At 32.1% G+C, this 22,205-nt stretch overlaps 1 protein-coding gene across 10 annotated transcripts in view; it reads right to left on the bottom strand.

Moving 5' to 3' along the window:
• LOC148605632 (putative phospholipid-transporting ATPase IA) overlaps positions 1 to 22,205 on the bottom strand; it is a 76,713-nt gene that overhangs the window by 45,613 nt on the left and 8,895 nt on the right. For 6 of the 10 annotated variants that reach the window (XM_088548823.1, XM_088548822.1, XM_088548824.1 and 3 more), the window contains exons 1-10: positions 13,606 to 13,713; positions 10,579 to 10,699; positions 9,980 to 10,079; positions 8,704 to 8,802; positions 8,348 to 8,393; positions 7,776 to 7,890; positions 6,829 to 6,898; positions 5,652 to 5,779; positions 5,020 to 5,090; positions 3,907 to 4,113 (exon numbers count right to left, since the gene is read on the bottom strand). In XM_088548823.1, the coding sequence (XP_088404949.1) occupies positions 3,907 to 4,113; positions 5,020 to 5,090; positions 5,652 to 5,779; positions 6,829 to 6,898; positions 7,776 to 7,890; positions 8,348 to 8,393; positions 8,704 to 8,802; positions 9,980 to 10,079; positions 10,579 to 10,699; positions 13,606 to 13,690 (1,042 nt within the window). In that variant the 5' untranslated portion in view covers positions 13,691 to 13,713. Of the gene's footprint in view, positions 1 to 3,906; positions 4,114 to 5,019; positions 5,091 to 5,651; positions 5,780 to 6,828; positions 6,899 to 7,775; positions 7,891 to 8,347; positions 8,394 to 8,703; positions 8,803 to 9,979; positions 10,080 to 10,578; positions 10,700 to 13,605; positions 13,714 to 16,178; positions 16,757 to 19,247; positions 19,386 to 22,205 lie in introns of those variants that run through there. The other 4 variants (XM_088548825.1, XM_088548830.1, XM_088548827.1 and 1 more) reach the window with 3 other exon arrangements.

Raw genomic sequence — 22,205 nt, 5'->3', positions numbered from 1 at the left:
AAAAATGTGTGGGACAAGTGGGAATTGTGTACATGTTAATTAGTTGTTTTCACACCCTTATTACAATAGGTAATTATGTATAGTCTTTTTCTGAATATTATCTAATTGTATTATGTAGTATCTATAGATAAATTGTTCCTGAATTATATTTATTGCTATAAAATATGTAACTTATTATAAAATAAAATAGATCTTTTCCAATCCTTTGTACTGATGCCTGGTAACAGAGGGAGATATTCCATGTGGATAGTTTGAATGCATTTTGAACTGTGCTTTTTGATGATGCTTTTTCCATATTAATATTTTTCTCCTTGGGTGATAATTGAAACAACAATAATTTTTTCTAATATTTATTAATTGCTTTATGATATATTTCAATATTTATGAAAATAAGAAGATTCACAAAAATTAACAGAGAATGATAATAATGCACTATTACAGTATAAAACAAACAGTGAAATGTTCATACACTTCTACCCAAGGTGAATAAGCTGAGATGCTGCATCAGCATAATTGATAACTGTGATTTCCCCGTTGTGTAGTCTTTGTTTGAGTAGTTGCAGTCTGTTGTCAATATTTCTGTATTTGCGGCGCTTTCTTGTTGGTAGTCCCCCTGCTCTAATTTGGATGATATTTACTTCATTGGCTGACTGGATCTGCTTGAGATGAGTAATGAATGTGTAGATGTTTGGATGTGCCTGCTGTATTTGTTTCTTAATCTTGGAATGCCATCCCTCTAAGTGGTTGGTTGTTCTGGATTCATCATGGTCAAAGTGGTTCCAGATTTGCTGATCAGACTCTACCCACTGCGTTGTTACATAGTCTGTAAATGGTATTGTGTTGATGTTAATATCGGCATTTTCAAAGTCAGTCAAAGCATTAAACTACACATCTTCTACACTCTGCAGAGGAACTTAGGGTAGCACTGCTGCTCTGCGTACCAGTGTCTTGATGACTTCATTTTCTTTGTACTATGTTTGTAGTCCTGATTGCTGTGTCTTCCTCCAAATACACTGCGTGAAATGAAAAAAACACCCTCGAATTGCAATGTTAGGAAAGACAGTCTTTGCTGCATTGATTGTCGCAGTCTCGAAGTCCAGAACAAAAGTTGAAGGCTGAAGTTGAAGTTGCTGGTTTGTGCAGTTGGTATGTACAATACTAAAAAACCTTCTGTAAACGTCTTCACTCTTGCCAGGGAGTAGACCATAAACAAGAGGATACATCTGACCATTTACTTTGCCATGAATTGTGTAGAGTTGAGTAAATACAGAAGGGCAGGTGAAGAATGTACCATCTCCAAAGATGGTGTCGTTATTGGCTAGTAGTTGAAGATTCTGTTGCGTTGCAAAGACCAATATGCGTTGTCCATTGTTGTCATCTGCAAGAAGGAACTGTTCACCAGCTGATGTTTGGGTCGAATGACCTTGTAAATCAATGTCATTGGTTGATGTTGACAACTTTGGTAGTAGATGGGAACGTTGTCTATAAAGTATGCTTCTAGAAGACTGGAATGTTGGTAGTTTTTCAACCATATTTTGTACTTCTTCATTCCATTCAGGTGTTCTCAATTTTGCTACCTCTTCATCATAGAGTTTTGGTACAGCTGTTGCTTCTTCTCTACATCTTTTTTTGATTGTGTTTAACACCTTTGCTGCCTCTAACTTATATGGCTCTGCTCTGTGGTTGTGTTGAATGTTGTAACCTACTGGTATGTTGTTTAAGGTTCTTGTAGTAGCTGGGCATGTTCTGACAGCACACCGCCAGTAAACCCACTCTTCACGACGATTCTTTACCTGGAAACGGTAATTGTTGTGAACAAGACTTTGTCCACCTCTACTGTTCTCTATGAATTCTATGTTTAGCTGTGCATTAGCCATTTTGACTTTGATTCAAGTTGACATTTTTACTTTCTATATATACCTCTTTTGAGATGTGTTCACATTGATTTCAACAAGCTGAAGTGGCATGTTGCTCATAAGCAAGCCCACTTAGAAAGAAATTGATTAGCCAATTAATGTGGTCAATTATTAAAAGTTATTATATGACTGCTGGTTTAATTAGTTAAAATAATTAACTTCACTTATTATTTTTATTATTATTTTTTTTTTAATTCCAATCAAAAATATATATCTACATGTTTATGACTAGATGGTGATAGTGGAGTACTAGAAAAAGACTGTAACTTTGTCAAAACACTAATTAATTATTTGTTGTTATAAGAATGTTGGACAACTGGGAATATAGTTTTTTTCAAATGTGGGACAAATGGGAATAAACCGTGTAATGCATACGAGTGCAAATCTATAGACAATCAATAACTGCCACACATGGGGAGCAAAATATTTCTGTTAATGAACTATGCCTCAGGTAATTTTACTTGGTGTCTTACTACTTTTAATTAACAAGTTACGGCCTGGGGTACTTGACAGGTGTTAAAATGTTGTGATAGTGTTCCATTTTCCCACATATCTAAAATGTTCTCCTTATTCTTGATAATATTTTGAATTTGCGTTTTTCCAACATTAAACTTTTCTGCCAGCTTCCTTGAACTGTCACCCTTTCCACTTAAGTTGATGACTTTAACTTTGTTTTCGATCGTCAACACTTTTCTTTTTTTCACAGATGCCATCTTTGTTTACAGATTGTGCAATCACAGAAGTGTAACTTTGACCTTTCAGGTCAAACTATTGAACATCTGGCCGCAAACTTCCAGGTTATCGCTGTTTACAAAATTGTCCACAAATAAAAACCATGGTCTTTTTTTGAGGGGACAAAGGATATTTTGGGCTGAAAAAGGGTGGTCATTGGTCATGTTTTAGGGGTGGCCTTCTAAAAGGGGTAAATTTGTTCACAGTAGAGTTAATGCAAGAGAAATATGGCCAGGAGAAAGGGGTGGTCTTTCAAATGAGAGGCTGCTAGAAAGGGGACTACTGTATACAATAATGTAGACAGTTTCCCATTTTCTAATCCTAGAAAAAGGATGGCATAGAAAAGTTTCTGAACTTTATGTACAGTTTGTAACCCCTGGCAAATTGGAAATGAAGAAAATTTCTTGCTTCATTGTATTCAATATGAACAAGAAAGACAAAATTTAATTAATACAATAAATGAATTAATCCCTGGCTTTATGAAATTTAGCTCTTTATTTAAAAAAAAAAATCTTCTTTTAAATAGTAAATCAACAACTATTTTGAGAATGTCCTTCACATTAATACTGAATTGTTTTAAAACTAGATACATAAGTCTTCAATTGTGATTTCATGTAAATTAACAAAAATGTACTGTTTAAATATTAGTTATCTGTCATACATTGTATGTTTATTGTAATATTTCTATCTATTGTTCGTCTGAATATAGCTGAAATATTGCTGCTCGGACGTTAAACCCCAACAAACAAACATCTATCTATTGTAATAGGTCGTAACTATGCACTGTAGAGTTTGTAGAAAGTATTGTATTGTTTGTCCTAGAAAGACATGCATATAAACACTTTTTTTCATACTGTAATGTATCTCAAAAGAAAATTAGGCTTAAAGCAATGTATGACACAACATTACTTCAGTAAAGCCCTTGTAAGGGGGAGATAATTGAAGGGGAAGTATTCTGTAGTGAGAAATGAACTATTTTTGCAAAATAATCCATGTGAGTAAAGTGTCTTTTTCACATATTACAAAAACACCAATAGAGTAGTTTGTAAATAGTTTCTAAAATATGGAAAATTTGGCTGTAAAAATCTATAAAAATTCACACTAAGCTGGCCTAATGATTCTAACAATAATTTTTCTTCTCTTTAAACTGAAGTAAAGAAAATGGGGCTGTCTGTTGGAAAAATAAACAGTAGTTTCACAAAGTAGCAATAATGTTAAATATCAGAATGAGACTTAGAGTTAGAGTTATTTCCCTTACCATCATAGAACATATACCAGTCTTTATGTTCATGCTGGTTGGTCCAGATTTGATTAGCTATAGTACTAATCATTGCTAGGGCTATGAGAATGATAAATAGAATTATAATCTGATGATTGGTGACTCGTTCTACATTTGATCGCTTCAAGGGTGCTGATGTGGAATTCAACATTAACTTGGTTTCATGGCCTGTGTATATTACTACACCTGTAATCGAAAAATAAATCAATTATTAGCCAATATAATTTTTTTTATTGGTGGCTTGATCCTTTACTAATTTTTATTGGGAACTTAATACCATGAAAGTACTTCAGGAGGTAGACCTAGGTTAAGGGACATAACTCTTTAAATCAAGGATATGCTTGTATCATATTCAATTTCACCAAAGCCTTTCAAGCTTTCATTTGAAACAGAATGAAAACAATCCAAGTTACTTTGATGCTTACATGACATTGATGTAAAATGCTGAATACAAACATTCCAACGATGTGTAAGAGTTGTGTCCCTTACCCTAGGTCTACCTCCTTAAATTTTTGGACATCAATTTTCTTGGATTAGGAAAGAAACAAAAGTTTGTGGATTCTTGAATTCATGGTTTTGAAGTTTTCAGTAAACACATCAATGGGATTCTCCTTTTCATTGGAAACCAAATTTCATGGTTTGGCCTACTCACAAAAACAATGAAAATTGGTACCCCCACGAACAATAGTACTTTCACAGTAGTTTTTTAATTGATTTTACTGTCCCATATTTTTTTTACCTCAGGCTAATGCTGTGATACTAGAAAAATGTTGACAATTTTGAATGAAATATTATGTCAAATCTACCATGACATTTCTGCTTAAATATTGTAAATTTTTAAAATCGCACAGCATATTTCACAATAACAGTAAAGAAAATCCTATCAAAAACTGAGAGAATTCTTGGTGCTAAGCATTTTAATGTAGAATCTATCATGAAGCATAGTCTTGAACTTTGTTAAGTTTTCAGGAGAGAACTCGTCAAGAATTGGAACAACTTGTGATGTAATAGCTATTATAATGTATTAAGATGCTAATATTTCATAATTCATTATTAAAATCTAAGTTCAGCATCAAGTGAATAACACCCTACCAAATATCCATTTTGTGTTTCTCAGCATTGCACCCCGTAACAATAACTGATCAGGACCAACTGGTATTGCTCTGAAATACAAAATACTCATAAACACAGAAAATTAAATTGATTGAATATTGCAGTCTTGTTTTTTTTCTCTTCCTCCAAACTAAAAAAAATAAAATAAAAAATTCAAAAACAGAAACTTGTTTATGAAATCCCTGGATGAATCCCAAAACATGTCTTATGCAGACATCACCTGAAGTCCCTACATATCATTTATATAAGAGGTAAAAATTGACAGGAAAAAAAGGCAGATGAAATTTGATTAGCAGTTGTTAAAAGTATGGGGGAAAAAGCAGTATTACACCGGGATTCAAATTAGTAGTAATCTGAGGTCCTGACCTTTAAAATTTCACTTTCCTAGGTCTTGGACATTTTACCTTCAATTGACAATTTCTTGAGGACTTTAAATTTACCTCAAGTAGATCAATAGTATAAAAATTGAAGTCCAAAAAAATTATGCTCTTAAAAGTAAATTTAAATTGATTCCATGTACTGGACTTCTTCATGGATCTCAGCCATTTATATGTACTTAAAAATCACATTTTAACATTCTAAGTTGGTGTGATTGGCCCTATCATACTTACAATCGCCCTGAAGGTCTGATGTTCCCAACAAAATCATATAAATGTCTGTTTGGTAGTTCACACTCTACTGTGCCAGAAAGGTCCAAGAGATCATCGTGAGTAAGAAGTTTGGCTGTTTGAGGTAATCCCTGCAATATTTTTTTATTTAAAGTAAATAATAGGATCATAAATGGCATAGATAAAACATATCTTTTGCTTATTATACTGATATTCTCATAACAAGTCACAATTTTCTTTAATACACAGATCAACTGTACAACTCACAGTATAATTCAAATAGAAATCTGATTTTATATTTTACTATCTAAAAACACATTTGTTTACCTTTGGGACAGTTCAGGTGAGAGGTTCTCCCACACTGACACAGTCTCATGAAGGAAATTTTACAAAAGAGCAAAACTATTATGCAAGAGTAACCAAGGGAATCAAGATCCTAGTGGAAATCAAAAGAACATAATCCAGGGATGAAGACCTGACATGGAAAACAGACACACACAACAAAGAACATAAAATAACCAAAATAATACATACTAAGTAACAAAAGTAAATGAGCAACTCGGACTCCACTTAAAACTGGGAGTATGGATCAAGTGCACCATTCGAGTAAAAGTCCTCCGCTTTTCTAGAAATACCTACCCAGCTGATCATAAAAGGTCAAGTCCCAAGTAGCCAAAGGAGGAAAGGAAAACTATGACATATTAGAACTGCAGATGTAAGAATTCAATTATCTAGTATATTTCACTTAATATATAGTTATTTAAACCCAAAACCTCCCACAAATCTTATTTATGTGAGGGAGATTCTAGATTTTTCTTTAATTTTGTAGGAGTCCACTCCTAATGTTGGAAGGCTAGCAGGAATGTAATTCATGCATCAAAGCTGTGTCTCCTACATTTAATACATAAATATGTGACATATGTGGTCTTGTGAATGTTTTGAACAAATAATATTAAAAACTGAATTTTGAAATTAACTAACACCTTAAATTTACTCCAGACTTCTGTTGTTATGGTAACATAAAGGAACAATAAATGTCTATAATAAATGAACACATTCTTCATTCAAAAGGAAGCTAGCCATTTCAGAAAAAAACACAAATAAACATAGACCCAAAACATAAAATGGGCCAATTTCTATCAAGGCAGTATATATAAAACTAAGGTCCTAAACATCTTACCTGTCTCAGTTTGAGATTTGTTTCTCCGTCTAAATTAGCAGTCTCTATATAACACATAGCTTGTGGTTCACTGAAATTATTTAATAAAAACAAATTTTAAGGATCACCTAATGTCACTCCTGGTTATTTGTAGGAGTTCAAATTGTTAGTGCCTCAGTTTTTTGTGTGATATCTTGCTCCCTTTATATTCAGTTTTCATGTGTAATCATTTTAATATGGCTCGCTACAATGTATATGTAGATGGTCTCTGTTTCATGTGTTCACATTTAGGCCATGTTTTTTTTGGATTTTGACGTATTAGAATGATCCCACTGCTGATGCTTTGGTATTTTTTTTATGGATATCAATAACACAGAATATTTGAAAAATAACATAATTTCATTTTTTTTCAGACTAACAACAAAATAATGATATATTAGGTTGCAACCACTAAGTCAGGATTTACCATGTCATAAAATACCATATGTGCTCTAATCTATTTTTTTTCTTTTTAGATACAGATCATATTATTAATTGGGTCTTTAGATAAACTTTTACATTTATGTGTACCTGTAAGTGAACTGTTTCAGTCTAAAAAATCATTAATTTCAGAAATTATATTTTGATATTACACTTCTAAGATTTTTATTTGTTTACTTTATAAGATATATCTGCCAGTTCATATGAACTGGTGAAAAATTATATGGACTGCTTCCCTTAAATTATTTTAAGAATGTGAGGTCATAATTTAAGAAGTTGTGTATGTTTTTCACATGAATGATCCACAGTAAACTACATTTAAAAAGTATAACATAGCAAATAGTTTACAATTGGTTGGGCCCCCCTAAAAAAATCCAATGGATTTCTGCTACACTACAGTCCATACAATAGTTTGGGACAACCATCTGGTCCATACATATAAATGGCCATAAAATCCGCAGCATCATGAATTGTTTGCTAAATATTACCTTGATGATAATAATATCAAATCAGTAGGAAAAAACTGCCCACTAGTAACTTTCACTATATCACCAACAACAATCTGTGTCCATTTCAAAGTTGTCCAATGTCCATCTCTCAACACTTAAAACACAATAACATTGTAAAGAAAACAATAAATATACAAAATGAAAGAGGTTATTGTGAAGAATCAAAGATTTATATGATAATAATTTGAATAGTAGAGTATATAACAAAAATATGATCCTGAGTGCAGAATGGTAAGATGTTAAGAGTACGTTCCACACAAGGAGTAAAACTTCCATTGTTCTCAGTAATTATATTTTGGATATTCATGATAATCAACTGATTATTTGATTAAATATATAGATTTTTCTAAATATTTTATTGTTATTTTCAAATAAATTCATAGCTGTCATTGTTATGTGACGTTGCAATATCAGAAATTGCTTGTGATCTCACTTATGCCTTTGTTTTGTTTGGATTATGAAAAAAGTCAAAATAACTGTATGTGACAAAGTTTTACATGGGTACCCTTAGTGTGAAAACACAAATTTGTACAAGTAAGACACATTCTCACCTAAGACTTCTCTGTTATTGACAGCATCATCTTGTCTGTGGCGTTTCTACAAAAATAACATGGATATCAGATACTTATACATTAATCACAATTCAATTCCACCAGTAACAAAAAAAAATATGCTAATAGTAGATATGTGATTGTGAAAATTCTTAAGACTTATTTTGTAACAGCATCTACTTTACTACAAGGAAATATACTTCAGCATGAATGTAAGCAAGTTTAAGAAAATGGAAACTATAAGTTTTAGGCCATTTGATCTGAATCTGATGTATCTGAATAGTCCTGTTTTAGAGACTTCTATGTTTATTTGCCAATATTTATCACAAAATATCTGGCAGGTATAAGGTACTTACATAATCTTCTATAATTTCTTTGATTGCTGATACAGTCAGGATGAACAACAATGGTAGTGCTGTAGTGTACCGTCCTGTTGGTGACACTTGTGGAATTTGCTGAAATATAATTTTTAAAAATGTTAAAAATTTAAAGAATAGAATACTGTTTCAGTGAAACCTGTCTAAACTAAACATATTTTTTTGGATTACATTGTAAAGGTTTTGTTCATTTAAGGCAGGTTCAAAGTGCATTGAAATAGATATGAATGGACTTCATAAGATATCTGGTTTACACAGCTTCCTAGTTCCTACACAGGTCTCTGGTTTATCTAGGGTTTAGTAACCACAGGTTTCTGGTTTATCCAGGGTTTGGTTTACAACAGATTTCAAGTTTATCTAGGGTTTAGAGACCACAGGTTTCCTGTTTATCTAGGGTTTAGAGACCAAAGGTTTCTGGTTTATCCAGGGTTTGGTTTACACAGATTTCTGATTTATCTAGAGTTTGGTTTATACAGGTTTCTGGTTTATCCAGGGTTTGGCTTTCACAGGTTTCTGGTTTACACATGGTTTTGTTTCCACAGGCTCTTGGTTTACCCTGGGTTTGGTTTAGACAGGTTTCACTTTAAATATATGTTTTTGTTTTAGTCATCATTGGAAACTTGGTTATGTTGGTAATATTAAAGTGCTGGTCATATTATGGGCTGATCCAGGTTTTTTATGGTCAGTGTAACAATGTTCAAAAAATTTTAATCCCAGTTACTTTCAGTCCTTAGAAACATACACCTTCTGATTGATAGCAATTTAATGTCCAAGACAGACATTTCATATCGAGAGCATTTGGTCAACAAACAAACTATACTTAGTACTAGTTAGAAAAGCTGCACAAAGTTCTAGGCAACAGCCTACGGGATGGCAAGTCACACACTTAGTCAAATTACACTGACTCCAAGTCAATTGTACTTTTCATAAAATCTCCTACATGCTACGCCCTTGTTGGAAAAGCAGAGACTACTAGTTTTAAAGTCCATGATATGACTCAAGTTTGGGATCAAACCTACAGTATCCCACCCTCAAGATGAGCACTCAACCATAAGACCACATCAATAGTTGAGAAACAAGAAAATCTTAGCACTGTACAGTCATACATAGATCCCAAGGTGAGGGCCCAGGCCAACAAAACCAAACATTTTGGTTGATTATATGGGAAATCATTAGAATCCCCCCATTTCAAAATTTCTGGCTCTACCACTAAATGTTTTAACTAGTTGTACCATGTGTACAATACATAACTTACCTGTAGTAAAGATATAAAGAGAAAGAAAACATTTGCGTATCTTCTAAACTGTTCAAACAGAAACTTTGGCAAGAATGATATCCAACTGTATTTAGCAGTACTGAAATTAATTAAAAAGTTATATTAATTACATCATTGTTCATTTTGTATGTCCCTTAATACAGGTACCAAAATTTCAACAATAAGAAATTAATTCAAATAGTTATTGAGTGATCACATTATTTGAAAAGATGTAGTTTAAGTTGATGCAGTTACTTGGACATACACATACCTAAATTAGTTGTAGCAGTATTTCATACACCTTATGGTGAGATGATGTAGTTAAATAACAACTGAGACAGCCAATTGGAACTTCAGGTACCTTACTAAGTTACAACAGTATTTTAAATATAATGTTACAGTCAACTAATGAGAGATACAGTCACTAGGACCACCTCAACTTCTTGTTGCTGTGATTGACAGATTTTTAGGCATTGGTGCAGTCAAAATACAACTGTGACGGTAACTTTCAACTAATATGGCTATGTTGATGCAGTATTTGACAGGTTGTAAGGATTTCATGCAGTCAAATTACAAATGTCACAGTAAATTAGGCCTACCTGACTTTATTGTTGCAGTATTTGACAGGCTGTGGAGCATTGATGTAAATAACTCTTTGTTGTGTTGGTTCCACATCTTCTGTTGTTTCTGATCCAATCACGTCTTGCATTGGATGGTAATCTGTCAAAACAAAATACATCAGATTTATTACAGTTCAGGAAGATCATAATAAACCATTACTGTAAACAGCTGAATAGTATATTATACAGTATAACTTGTGTAAACTGAACATTAGATATACCAGAAACCTGTCTAAATTGAACACAGGATATACAAGAAACCTGTGTAAACTGAACACTGAATATACCAGACACCTGTGTAAACTGAACATTGGATATACCAGAAACCTGTGAAAACTGAACACTGAATATACCAGAGACCTGCGTAAAGTAAACACTGGATATAAAAGAAACCAGTGTAAACTGAACACTGGACATACCAGAAACCTGTGAAAACTGAACACTGGATATACCAGAAACCTGTGTAAACACTGGATATACCAGACACCTGTGTAAACTAAACACAGGGTATACTAAACACCTGTGTAAACCACACATCATCTTGAGTCTAAATTTCAATATATTTTAAACCTCTTTAAACCAAATATCTGCTTTAACTAAATGAATACTTCATTGTAAAACAGGTTTTGTATAGACATGTTTCACTGTATATATTTGTTTACATTGCTTTCTTTGTATCATTTGAACTGAAACTTCAATGTAAAAAATAGCAGCATTAAACATGCAGTAGACTATTCCACCTTTTTTTGGAAGTGTTCAAAAGTCCTGTAACTTGGAAACAAAACAAAATTCTCTCAAGAGACTTTATTGCTCAATTGGAAAAATCTAGGGGCCAAGCATAACAAAATTTATAAGCCAGATTTTAGAGGTCTATCCTAACACATCTTGATGTTTTTGTAGGTATTGTTATAATTTCATCAAGTGAAAGTTTCTTTCTGCTATGGTTTTTAGAATATTCGTTAAAAAGCGTAAAAAAAAATGTGGACAAGATTGACTTAATCTGTTGGTTGTCAAGAACAGGGGTGTATCCCGCAGTTTCAGGTTAAGGGGGCGTTATTAGAATAAAATGCAGCATGCAGGGAGGCAAAAAAATTTTGGAGAGTAGAATTTGTGAAAAATCAAGATTTAAATGGACACAAAAAAATTCACAATTTTAGGTAAAGACATATGCCCAGCACCCCTGTCCTTGGATCTGCGCCTGAGAATGACTCCCTGACAGTCGAAAAGGGGTGATAATGTATAAAATGGGTAGATCCATATTTTCCATGTAATATGCTTGTAAACAGCCCAGATACAGGCCCAAAGCCAATGGTTCAGGTTACTACAACCCCTTATCCTATCGAAAAAAGCCAACCAATGTTATAAATAAGTTGAAAATTGGTTAAGCACAAAAAAATATTGTCCAAATAACTTCCCTCCAAACCACTTAAGCATTTCTCTATAAACAGGCAATGGCATGGGATACACCTACAGGTTTTGTATTTATAAAACAGGGAAAAGTACAATCTATCCTACACACATGATACTTACATTTAATTTTTTAAGTTGTCCATGACATAAGTGACAGCTGCAGGGAAAATTAATCTTGTAAAGCTTAAGGACTTATAAATATTTCTGTATGTTTCATAAAAACCTAATTTCAATTTCAGACACAAAAAAAAACATATTTCTTGCTTGACATCCACACAAGTTTTAAAAAAATATTTCATTGCCAGTGAGAATTCTTTTAAAATAGCCTCCCCTTCATTGAGTCAAAACAACATAAAACTTGCTAAAATTGTAATAGAAATCAATGTATTACATCATAAACTGTTTCTGAGAAGAATGGAAAGTGTTGTGAATAATTCATAAACTATTTGTAAATAGTGTTTTCCCAAAGGTAGTATTGTGCTCAACAATGTATAGTTTCACAACAATAATGCATGAAATGACATCCCATAAGAGTATAAGCTATAATTCTTTCTCAAGATAAGAGATATACAAAGTACTGTAAACTGAGATATTTTGGTAAACTGGGATATTTTGTTAAACTGGGATATTTTGGCGTCAGGTTATTTTGGTGGTTTCCTGTAAAAAGAGGGATGTTTTATTTTGGTGTGTATAATTTTGGTGGTTGCCAAACATTTTCATTGACAGTTCTAGCGGTCACCATTGTTGGTGTGTATAATTTTGGTGGTTGCCAAACATTTTCATTGATAGTTCTAGCTGTCACCACTATTGGTGTGTATAATTTTGATGGTTGCCAAACATTTTCATTGACAGTTCTAGCTGTCACCATTGTTGGGGTGTATAATTTTGGTGGTTGCCAAACACTTTCATTGACAGTTCTAGCTGTCACCATTGTTGGGTTGTGTAATTTAGGGTACTAAACTACACCCTGATAGGATTTTTTATTTTGACTTAGCAAGAGTGAACATTTTAATCTTTCAACACCATCAACTCTACAAGATAACTACCATGAAAAATGGTGGAGTCTCAGCACAACTAGCATACAAGAGGCACAGCTTCATCACCTTGCCAAGAGGCATAGCTTAAACAAAATGAGTGTGTTTTCAATAGGTTTAGCATAAATAATAAGGAAAAAGGCACAACACGACCGAAGTAACAACAAAAAATCTTGCATGAACATAAGCATAGTGTAACAAAAAAATAGTGTAACAGAAGCATAGCACAACCAGCAGCATGACATGCATGTAACCAAACAAAATATGACCAGACGCATACATGTAGCATGACCTGAAGTAAGGTATAACCAGAACCACAGTATACCAGCAACATAGCATAACTAGTAGCATAATATAACCAGAAGTCTAGCATAACTAGAAGCATAACATTACCAGAAGCACAAGAAGCACATCATAACAAGAAACAATGCATAACCAGAAGCATAGCATAATCTGAAGCATAGATAGGGCAGCAGGTAAGAGAGAGGTGTATATAGCCCACTCCTGAAGGTTGAAAGTTCATCACAGAAAAGATTATCAGTAAGACATGATTTCAACCCACCCTCATTGCTGAACGTAGAAAGTGCTATATACTCAGATAATCTATTGATTCTCTTATCTCCTCTCCATATAACTGCTGTCATCATCAATGTATCAATGTTAATACTATCAATTTCCACTATGTTATCAATGCTTGGCTAGAGCCAATATGGGGACAAAATAAATACTATTATATTTTACAATGATATTGATTTAACACACAGTAATTTCTTCCTCAAAACATGTTTCAAAACGAGACTAAAATAACTTTTTTCCTATATTTTACAATCAAACAAACAACAGATTCTCTGTCACAGCTATTGACTTTTACTGTTGACAAAGTTAATTTTTCCTTTTCAGATATAAATTCAGAATGTGACTGGAGTAATTTATAGTCAACATGCTTCGCTTTTCCCAACACTAAACTCAGTGTTAAGTAAAACCTGTCTGCTATAGCACCTGAATACATGTATAATACACTAACTAACACTTTTGTCAGAATCATATATAAACCAACACTTTTTGTCAGTCTTTGAAACACTACTTTCTATATGATTTTATATCTTGCATAAACTATTTCATTGATCTGTTACTTTTAATACATCTTTCTGTTTCAAAGATGTTCAACTGGACCTACAGGTTTCACAGTTATTAAATAACATTTCCTGCCATGGCTAGTTAGATTTGGGAGTTAGTCATTCTGAAAATCAGGCAAAGGGAGAAACGAGAAGTATGAAAATTCCTTTCTGACACTTTCATTCTTAGTGTTATAATAATTTGTGTACCAGTCATTTGAATAAGAGGACCAGATTCTCAACATCCACAAAATCGAGTAGATTTTCAATGTGACATGAGACAAATGAATAATCTAAAAATCATACTACCTTTACAACAATATGTCATTTTATCTATCAATTTACAGAAAATATCAAATGGTATGGAGATCATATTGGTAGTTTCAAGTAAAGATGAAATGCATGAGTTTAAATACATTTTAGTTTTTTTTTTACATGCATTCGTCAAATGGTCTAATTTTGCCTTGTTTTTAATTAAATGTGTATCACACTACCTTTTCTACAGGAATAAACATTTTACTGTTGAGGATTCATAATGGGAGTCCTAGGCTATTATTGGTCAATTTATTTAAAAAGAAATGCACAAAATAAACCAAATTTTCAAAAAAAAAGGGGGTACAACCCCACACAGTTTCCTTTTCTACTTATTTATTTACTTATGTTTTAAATGAAAAAAAAAGTATAATTGAGTATGTAAGCAGTATCTACATAAAATCACATTGTATACTCAAAGACAAGACCAAAAACAAAATTTTGAGTATCTTTGCCTGACAAAAATTTGCTTTATAAAATTCAATTCTTATTATTCTGATAAGTGGAAATAATTATTAAAAATATTTGGGACTACCTAAAAAATTTTCACTTAATACATTTTTCTTATTCTGGGGGTGGATCCAGGGTTTTAGGTTAGGGGGTGCTGATGGAATAAAATGCTAGGCAAAGTGAGGCAAACATATTTTTGAAGAAAAACAAGACTTCATGCACAAAAAAAAAGAAAAAAAATCAAAATTTTAGGGGGCATGCACCTGGTGCCCGAATAAGATTATATCCTACTGGATTTTTACTTAGCTTAGACGAAAAAATTGTACATTTTCTGCTGAGTTTTGACCAAGATATTGATTTGAAAGCCAACTATAGCCTAAAGACATCCTTTACTATAGTTCATGAATGTAAATTGCCTCTGTTTCCTTTAGCAAGCCTATTCAACAATCTTCTCAGAAGTTCATCATAAAGCTCAACAATCAATGGTGGAGCAGGGGAACAAAACCAGTAATTTCAAAATTCAAAGTAAGCATCCTAGTACTACTAGTCTTAAATAGGGACAATTTTAATCAAGTATTAAAATAATGCATAAGAAGAAAATAAAGATGTTTATGAAAAAAGGAAATTCACAGACAAAACCAGCAAGGCAGAATATGGCACCAACAGTCAAAAACCAGTAATGCAGAATATGGCACCAACAGTCAGAACAGGTTGCTTCTAAACATTCCTAAATCATTTTTTTCCAAATTTTTTTTTTAAAGAAGTTTTATGGTCGTCATCATGAACTCTTGGATCATTATTGATATCAATCTACACCATGAAAACTGATTTATTCAATGGGTCATAGTTTTCCTTTCTTCATTTGTCTACCCCAAACTTGACTTTCTATGAGCAACTCGGCGGGTGTTTCTAGAAAAGCAAAGGACACTTACCCTACCGGTGTACCTGATCCATGCTCCCAGTTTTTAGTAGAGTCCGAGTTGCTCATTTGCTTTTGTTACTTTGTATGTATGATTTTAGTTACTTCATGTTCTTTGTTGTGTATGTCTGTTTTCCATGTCTGGTCTTTGTCCCTGGATTACATTCTTTTGATTACCACTATAACCTTGGTTCCCTTGATAACTCTTTCAGGTATTAATAAAGTTAAAAAAAAAATTATCAATGATATTGATTACCCAAAATTATACAAAATAGATAACATATTCTGAAACTTTATGTTGTATAGGACCACAAAACACTCAAAGTTTATCTGACTTACGCCTCTGCATCAAATTCTGCAGGTGAATGTCCGGTCTCGTAACTGTTGGCATGGTTACACAAATAACGACATAGAATTTGAGATAAAAACATTAAATTCCAAGCATTGTAATTCAAATATGTACAAATTCTCCAATACTAATCCCTCCTAGGTATCACAAGAGTTTTTTATTAATTCCATTGAGAATTATTATCAATACATGCAGAGCAATAAATCCTCCATTATTAGCCTGACAACCAGTTGCATGTACGAATGGTTGTACTTTCATGGCAGCACAACTATCATAAATGTAATTCTATCAGGTCTCCTAATTATATCTCCATGATTGTGGCCTCATCAGCATCTCCTTTTGTTAATATTCTGAGAAAGTCTGTGTGGAAAATTATTGGATTTCTCTATCAACAAAAGGCTTCACCTACAGCTGAAATAGGCATATTTTCTCCGTGTTATCTTATTATCATGGATGTGACTGGAAGGTGATAGAGATTGAATGTTTACTTTTATTATTTAATCAAGCTTAATTATTTTTCTTCCAAGTGTAGATAATTTTCTACAGCTACTGTTCTATTCTTCAATCTCTAAAGAAAAAATATTAGAAAAAATAAATGGTGATTCAATCGTGTCATATGATGTACAGAAAAAATTGGTAACTTAAGCACCATGTTGCTGAAAAAAAAATTTCAGACAAATAAATTCTATCACTTTTCAATTTCAAAACACCTTGTAATTGATTCATGTAAATGATTACTAAGTATAACATGGGTTACTCAAGTCAAATAAAGCTTTTCCAAAAACTAAAATCAAGTCTGTACAGTGAACTAAGAGCATTAAATCCAAAATTTCAAATGCAAGTAGTACAGTTCTTGAAAATATAATTAAGCATTGTACTGGTCTGGAATTGCCTGACAGAGACAATCTAGAATTTCAGGTTGGGGAGGGTGGCACTAATAGAATAAAATGCCAAATAAAGCAATGCAAAACAACTTTTATTTCATGCTAAAAAAAATTTTCCAACTTAAGGAGGGTTGCATGCTGTGTGCACCCCTGCCTGAATCTGTGCCTACTTGAGCATATCAATGCCTTGGCTTTTAAATAAATACTAGTTTTTGGTTTTTTTATTCAATACACAGTTGTCTCCCTTAACAGTTAATGCATATTTGATTAGGTCAGTTCATTGATTAATTAACAAGAGCGATTAGACGGTTTTTATCAATAATCAATATAACATGGCTTATACAATGACTCAACAATAGTAACAAGTTCAAATCATTATTATAAATAAAGAGCTACTATGAATTCTTATTAATGAGGTTACCCATTGATGTTAACTAAATGTTGCTAAAGATTGTAGTCTGATTGTAGTCTATTTTTATTGATATTATTTTATTGATATGTGTTACTAAAGGGAGAAGTAGCAATATACCACAATCTAAAGGTATCAACAAGGGGTAATCTGTGAACAAAACAACCAGAAACACCAAATTCACAAGAGACAAAGAACTAATCACATGACCATACAGTTGTAGAAAATGAGATATAGGAAAAATCCATAATATACCTGAAAGTCAATGATATCAGTTTACTGAGATATGTTGACAACAAGACGGGATTAAATCAAACCACATAAAAAATTGTTTTTTGACATAATAGGCTTTGTACATCATAGTTATATTGGTGGCATCAATTTTCAATTGTTTTGTATCTTTTTATCTGCCATGGGATCCAGAAGCAGAGTTTGTACAAATGATTTTGGTAAGACTAAGGATGCTACATATGTACAATTTACAATTACTTTTTTTTAGTTTCCTTTCCACACCCATAAATATGTTATATTTGTGTTTGAGTCCATTTTCCTAGCTTAGTATTTTCCCCTTGAACTTAGAATTCTTTTTTTTTTTTATTTTGCTATTACCATAGTGGTGCTATAGTTACATATAATCCTTGCTGATCCTACAAAATAATTTGAAAATGTGTGTGGCTAAAACCTTGACATATATTATTTGATCTTAGATAAAAACCAACAGATTCAATAACATACTAATTCCACTGTAAATCACACACTTACAATGTATTAAGGGTGTTGTACTGAATCTTAAAAAGATATATTTTTTTCATAATAGAAAACTGAAAGAAAAATAATTACATTGAACATGTGTCCCTACAAGTATCTGTATATAAAAATCATTTGGGGTTTTTATTTCCTTTTCAAAGTTTTGTATTATTGAAAATTATAATAGCTAAGTACATTTGTACTGATACCAATATCATTAAAACAGAAACAGATTTATTTTACTTCATGTATTAAGGTTCTTCCAAAGTCTATATCTATGACACACACACACACACACATTTAAGAAGACAATACATTCATTATTTTGATACATTATAAACATAAATATTTTGGAAAGTTTTCATAATTTCAATATTTTATTATGCATTTCTTTATATTTTCTAAAATTTGTTGAAAAGAGATTTTTCATCATTTTCATACACATAAATTTTTGGTAATTTTAGAATAAATAAAAAAGAGACACAGCCAAAGCAAATGAAAATTTCATACCAAATTATATGTTAACTGTTCCTTTGAGAGGAAGGGGTCCTCCAAATCTTGGTTTTATGAGAGAAAACATTTAAAGTGAAATAAATTATTTTTTTTAAGGAAGTTGATTATCATAATCCTCAACCCAGAATATTCTCTATTTATGCAATGTTTTTATCAAGAGATGTTGAGGGAGAAGTTTACATACATGTTTATATTTCCATGAGGTATGCATGTGCCTTGCTTGTACCTTTTTTGAAAAAAAATCCTTGGTTGCCTTAAAGAATGAACCAAAGTCATATTTTCAGGTGAAAAGAAGAAATACATGTATATTGAGAACTGTGTATTGTATACAAGCTTTTCAGAATGTTTCCTTTCATAATTATTCAAATAGTGAAAATATTAGTAATTTAATGTGTTTATGTGTATGTCCCAGATTTTGACTTGGGATGAACCTTAATAATAAAAAATATGCACTGACATGTTCAATAGTCAGAGAATTTTAATTGTTAAAAAATTAAATAACAAACCTTTCTGTACCGAAATATCACCAAAGGTCAAGGCTAGTCCAATGTAAATATAATATGAATCAAACTATTTCCTTTTATGAAGCAAACTGATATTTTTCATCAACAATTCATGTTACAGAAAACTCCACACAACTGGATATCATTATTACAATATCAAGTAAGGCCAAAAAAAATACTATGTCTGTTTCATGATACCCTACCTGCCATTTTGGCTCAAGAACTATTTAAGTCTAGATTTTTCCCCCGTTAACTCAGTGTAAAATGTTTTAGAAAAATAAAATTATCAGTAATTTCACTACCTACCTACCCTATTTTTTTTCTTGCTGGTAGCAGGAAACAAGACTATTATTTTTTTTGCCTCAGAGCGAACACTATTTTTTTTAATGCCAAAACTAATTACAGAACTGATTCAGCGTGAAAGAAAAATCAATATGAAGGACCATTTGTCCTCTACTTTTTACATGATGTTCTACTGAAAAAAAAAACACACAAATCTCATGAATATATGACAAAGATCAGAGTTTCATAAGTGTCAATACAGACATTATGATAATCAATTCAATTTTTCTTAAGTTCCCTGAGGAATTTTTCTACACAAGAAAAAATCTAACATTATATTGGTGAATACTGTCTCAAACAAAGCTTTTGACTGCAATAGCTACCAGTCTTGCATTCACATCACTAAGCGAGTGTACTCAAAACATGGAGGGTATAAAAATATAGTGCATTTTCTTTTTGTCTCTCTACAAACTAATGTTTTGTCAAAAGATACGAACCTATAAAATAGAGCAAACATAACACTTTAAGATGACAAACTTTTTGTTAAGAGAATTTAATATAATAACATAAAAATGTTACTCTGAAAAGGATGGTGTGATGAGTGCAAAATGAAAGTGGAAGTAGACAAAATGGCTATTTATAGTTGACTACTTTTCTGTCTGATCTTCGTGGACTCGCCCTACTTTTTTGTGGAAAATTATTTTTTTCACAAGTCCTTAGAAATGCTACATAAGTGAAAGTTTTATTAAATCGATTTACATATACATTTTTTTTTAAATCCTAAAAATATGCACTACATTATAGAAGTCTATGGAAACATTAATGCAGATTGAGACCAATATGATACCTGTACTCTGCAAGGGATAATACACACCAATATAAAAGTTTGTACACAGTAATGAATATTTCAGATATAATCCTAATATGTTTATAGGGATACAATGCATTCCTTAACAAGTTTATCTAATATTGAAAATTCCTTTAGAACTAGTGCATTATACATCTACAACTGCAACTTCTGATTTTACTCGGCCATTTACTTTTAAAGAAATGTTCTTCCAGTTATTTTTTTTCATAAGTCCACATGACATTTTGACTGTTGCTCCTACTTCATATTATCTAGATATTAAGGGAAAACTCAAAATGACCAAAATATGCTCTATAATATAATTCAGTAAAACATTTCAAGGGACCATCTGAAAATACTTTTTTGCTAATCTCACAAATCATAAAAATACATGTTAAGTATGCCAAGTAATACCAAATAATCTACATGTATGAAAAGGGAAGCAGGTCAAGATAGTCATTCCCTTTCAGGTCTGTATATTTCAGCATTAATACACGGATAATTTTATTCCGAAGCATTTGTGTTCTTCTTAATGTCAACAGTGATCATTTCTGAATCTTTATGCACTCTAAAGTGATATTTACATGTCATTTAAACATCGTATATCTTTCCATTTCTTTTATGATATAGCCTAACTTGCAAAATACTGTACAGAAGTTCATCATCTACAATAGAATTAATCTTCTCCCTATTTTGAATGCTAAGACCAAAATATTTGAAAATCTTATAGACATTTTTATGCTCTTGCAACTAAAAGTTGTGGGGCATATTGTTGAATCCTCGTCCATTAGTCCATCCGCAAATTTTCTAACAGTTATACAAAAATGCTTCCACAAATTAAATTGAAACTACTAGAAAGAGTAATCAAGAGAACCAAGACTCTTGGGGAAATCGAAAGAATGTAATTTGGGGACCAAGACCAGACATGGAAAACATACACACACAATACAGAACCTGTAGTGTGAAGCTTCCTTTAATTTTTGGAAAAATTCAAATTTTTTGTTTCCTAGTTATGCAAATTTATTCATAAGGGGGTGTAATTTTTTGCTCAATAACTTAAGGACATTTGTGCCAAATAAAATGAAAATGTTTTTAAAAGTGTACTATATATCTAAAAATGGGAAGATCCCTTTAATTTTTGGAAAATTCCAATCTTTCATTTGAAAACACTTGCAGCTACTTGAGTAATACATCAGAATGTTTGCACTGTTATTTGATTTATTGGTTGCCGAAGTGTCGATAGACAAATGTTTCATGTGTCGGGGCATCATCAATGTCTCCCAGATACAAAGATGTTTCTAGGGTAGCCCTCCTTTAATATTTGGATAATATTTTGGCTCTTAACAATGACGACATCAATATTTACACTAAATATTTATATCCTGCAGAACTTTATTTGAATAAAGCAAATATTGATAATAAAGAATGTCCATATTCATATCAATAATGGTTAACTTCATACTAGAATTATTGATGAAAGGGATGATTTTTCATTCCCTTTGTTAACTTTCCGTTTTTAGATGGTGATGTCCCATTATCACCATCATATGGTGTTAACATATCACAGTTGGTTCCATTTGCTCGTATTTGTAACAATGTTTTGGATTTTAACGAAAGAAACCTTTATATAACTTAGGAATTACAACCTTATTGTTATACAATCTGGTTAAAACATTCACAAAATTTTTCAACCATTACAAGGAACTCATTCTCAAATACAGATGTACTTGAAAATGATTAATACATGCAGAAATCTCTCACCTATATTTTATGGTAATGTTCTTCACAAAGCACGGAAAGCTTAATACTCACCCAATAACTAAACAGTTAAA

This window comes from Perna viridis, chromosome 10 (genome assembly GCF_037379345.1).
Source record: "Perna viridis isolate PV_CMFRI_1.1 ecotype Kerala chromosome 10, ASM3737934v1, whole genome shotgun sequence".
Taxonomy (NCBI): domain Eukaryota; kingdom Metazoa; phylum Mollusca; class Bivalvia; order Mytilida; family Mytilidae; genus Perna; species Perna viridis.
This window is presented reverse-complemented; position numbering and strand designations above follow the sequence as displayed.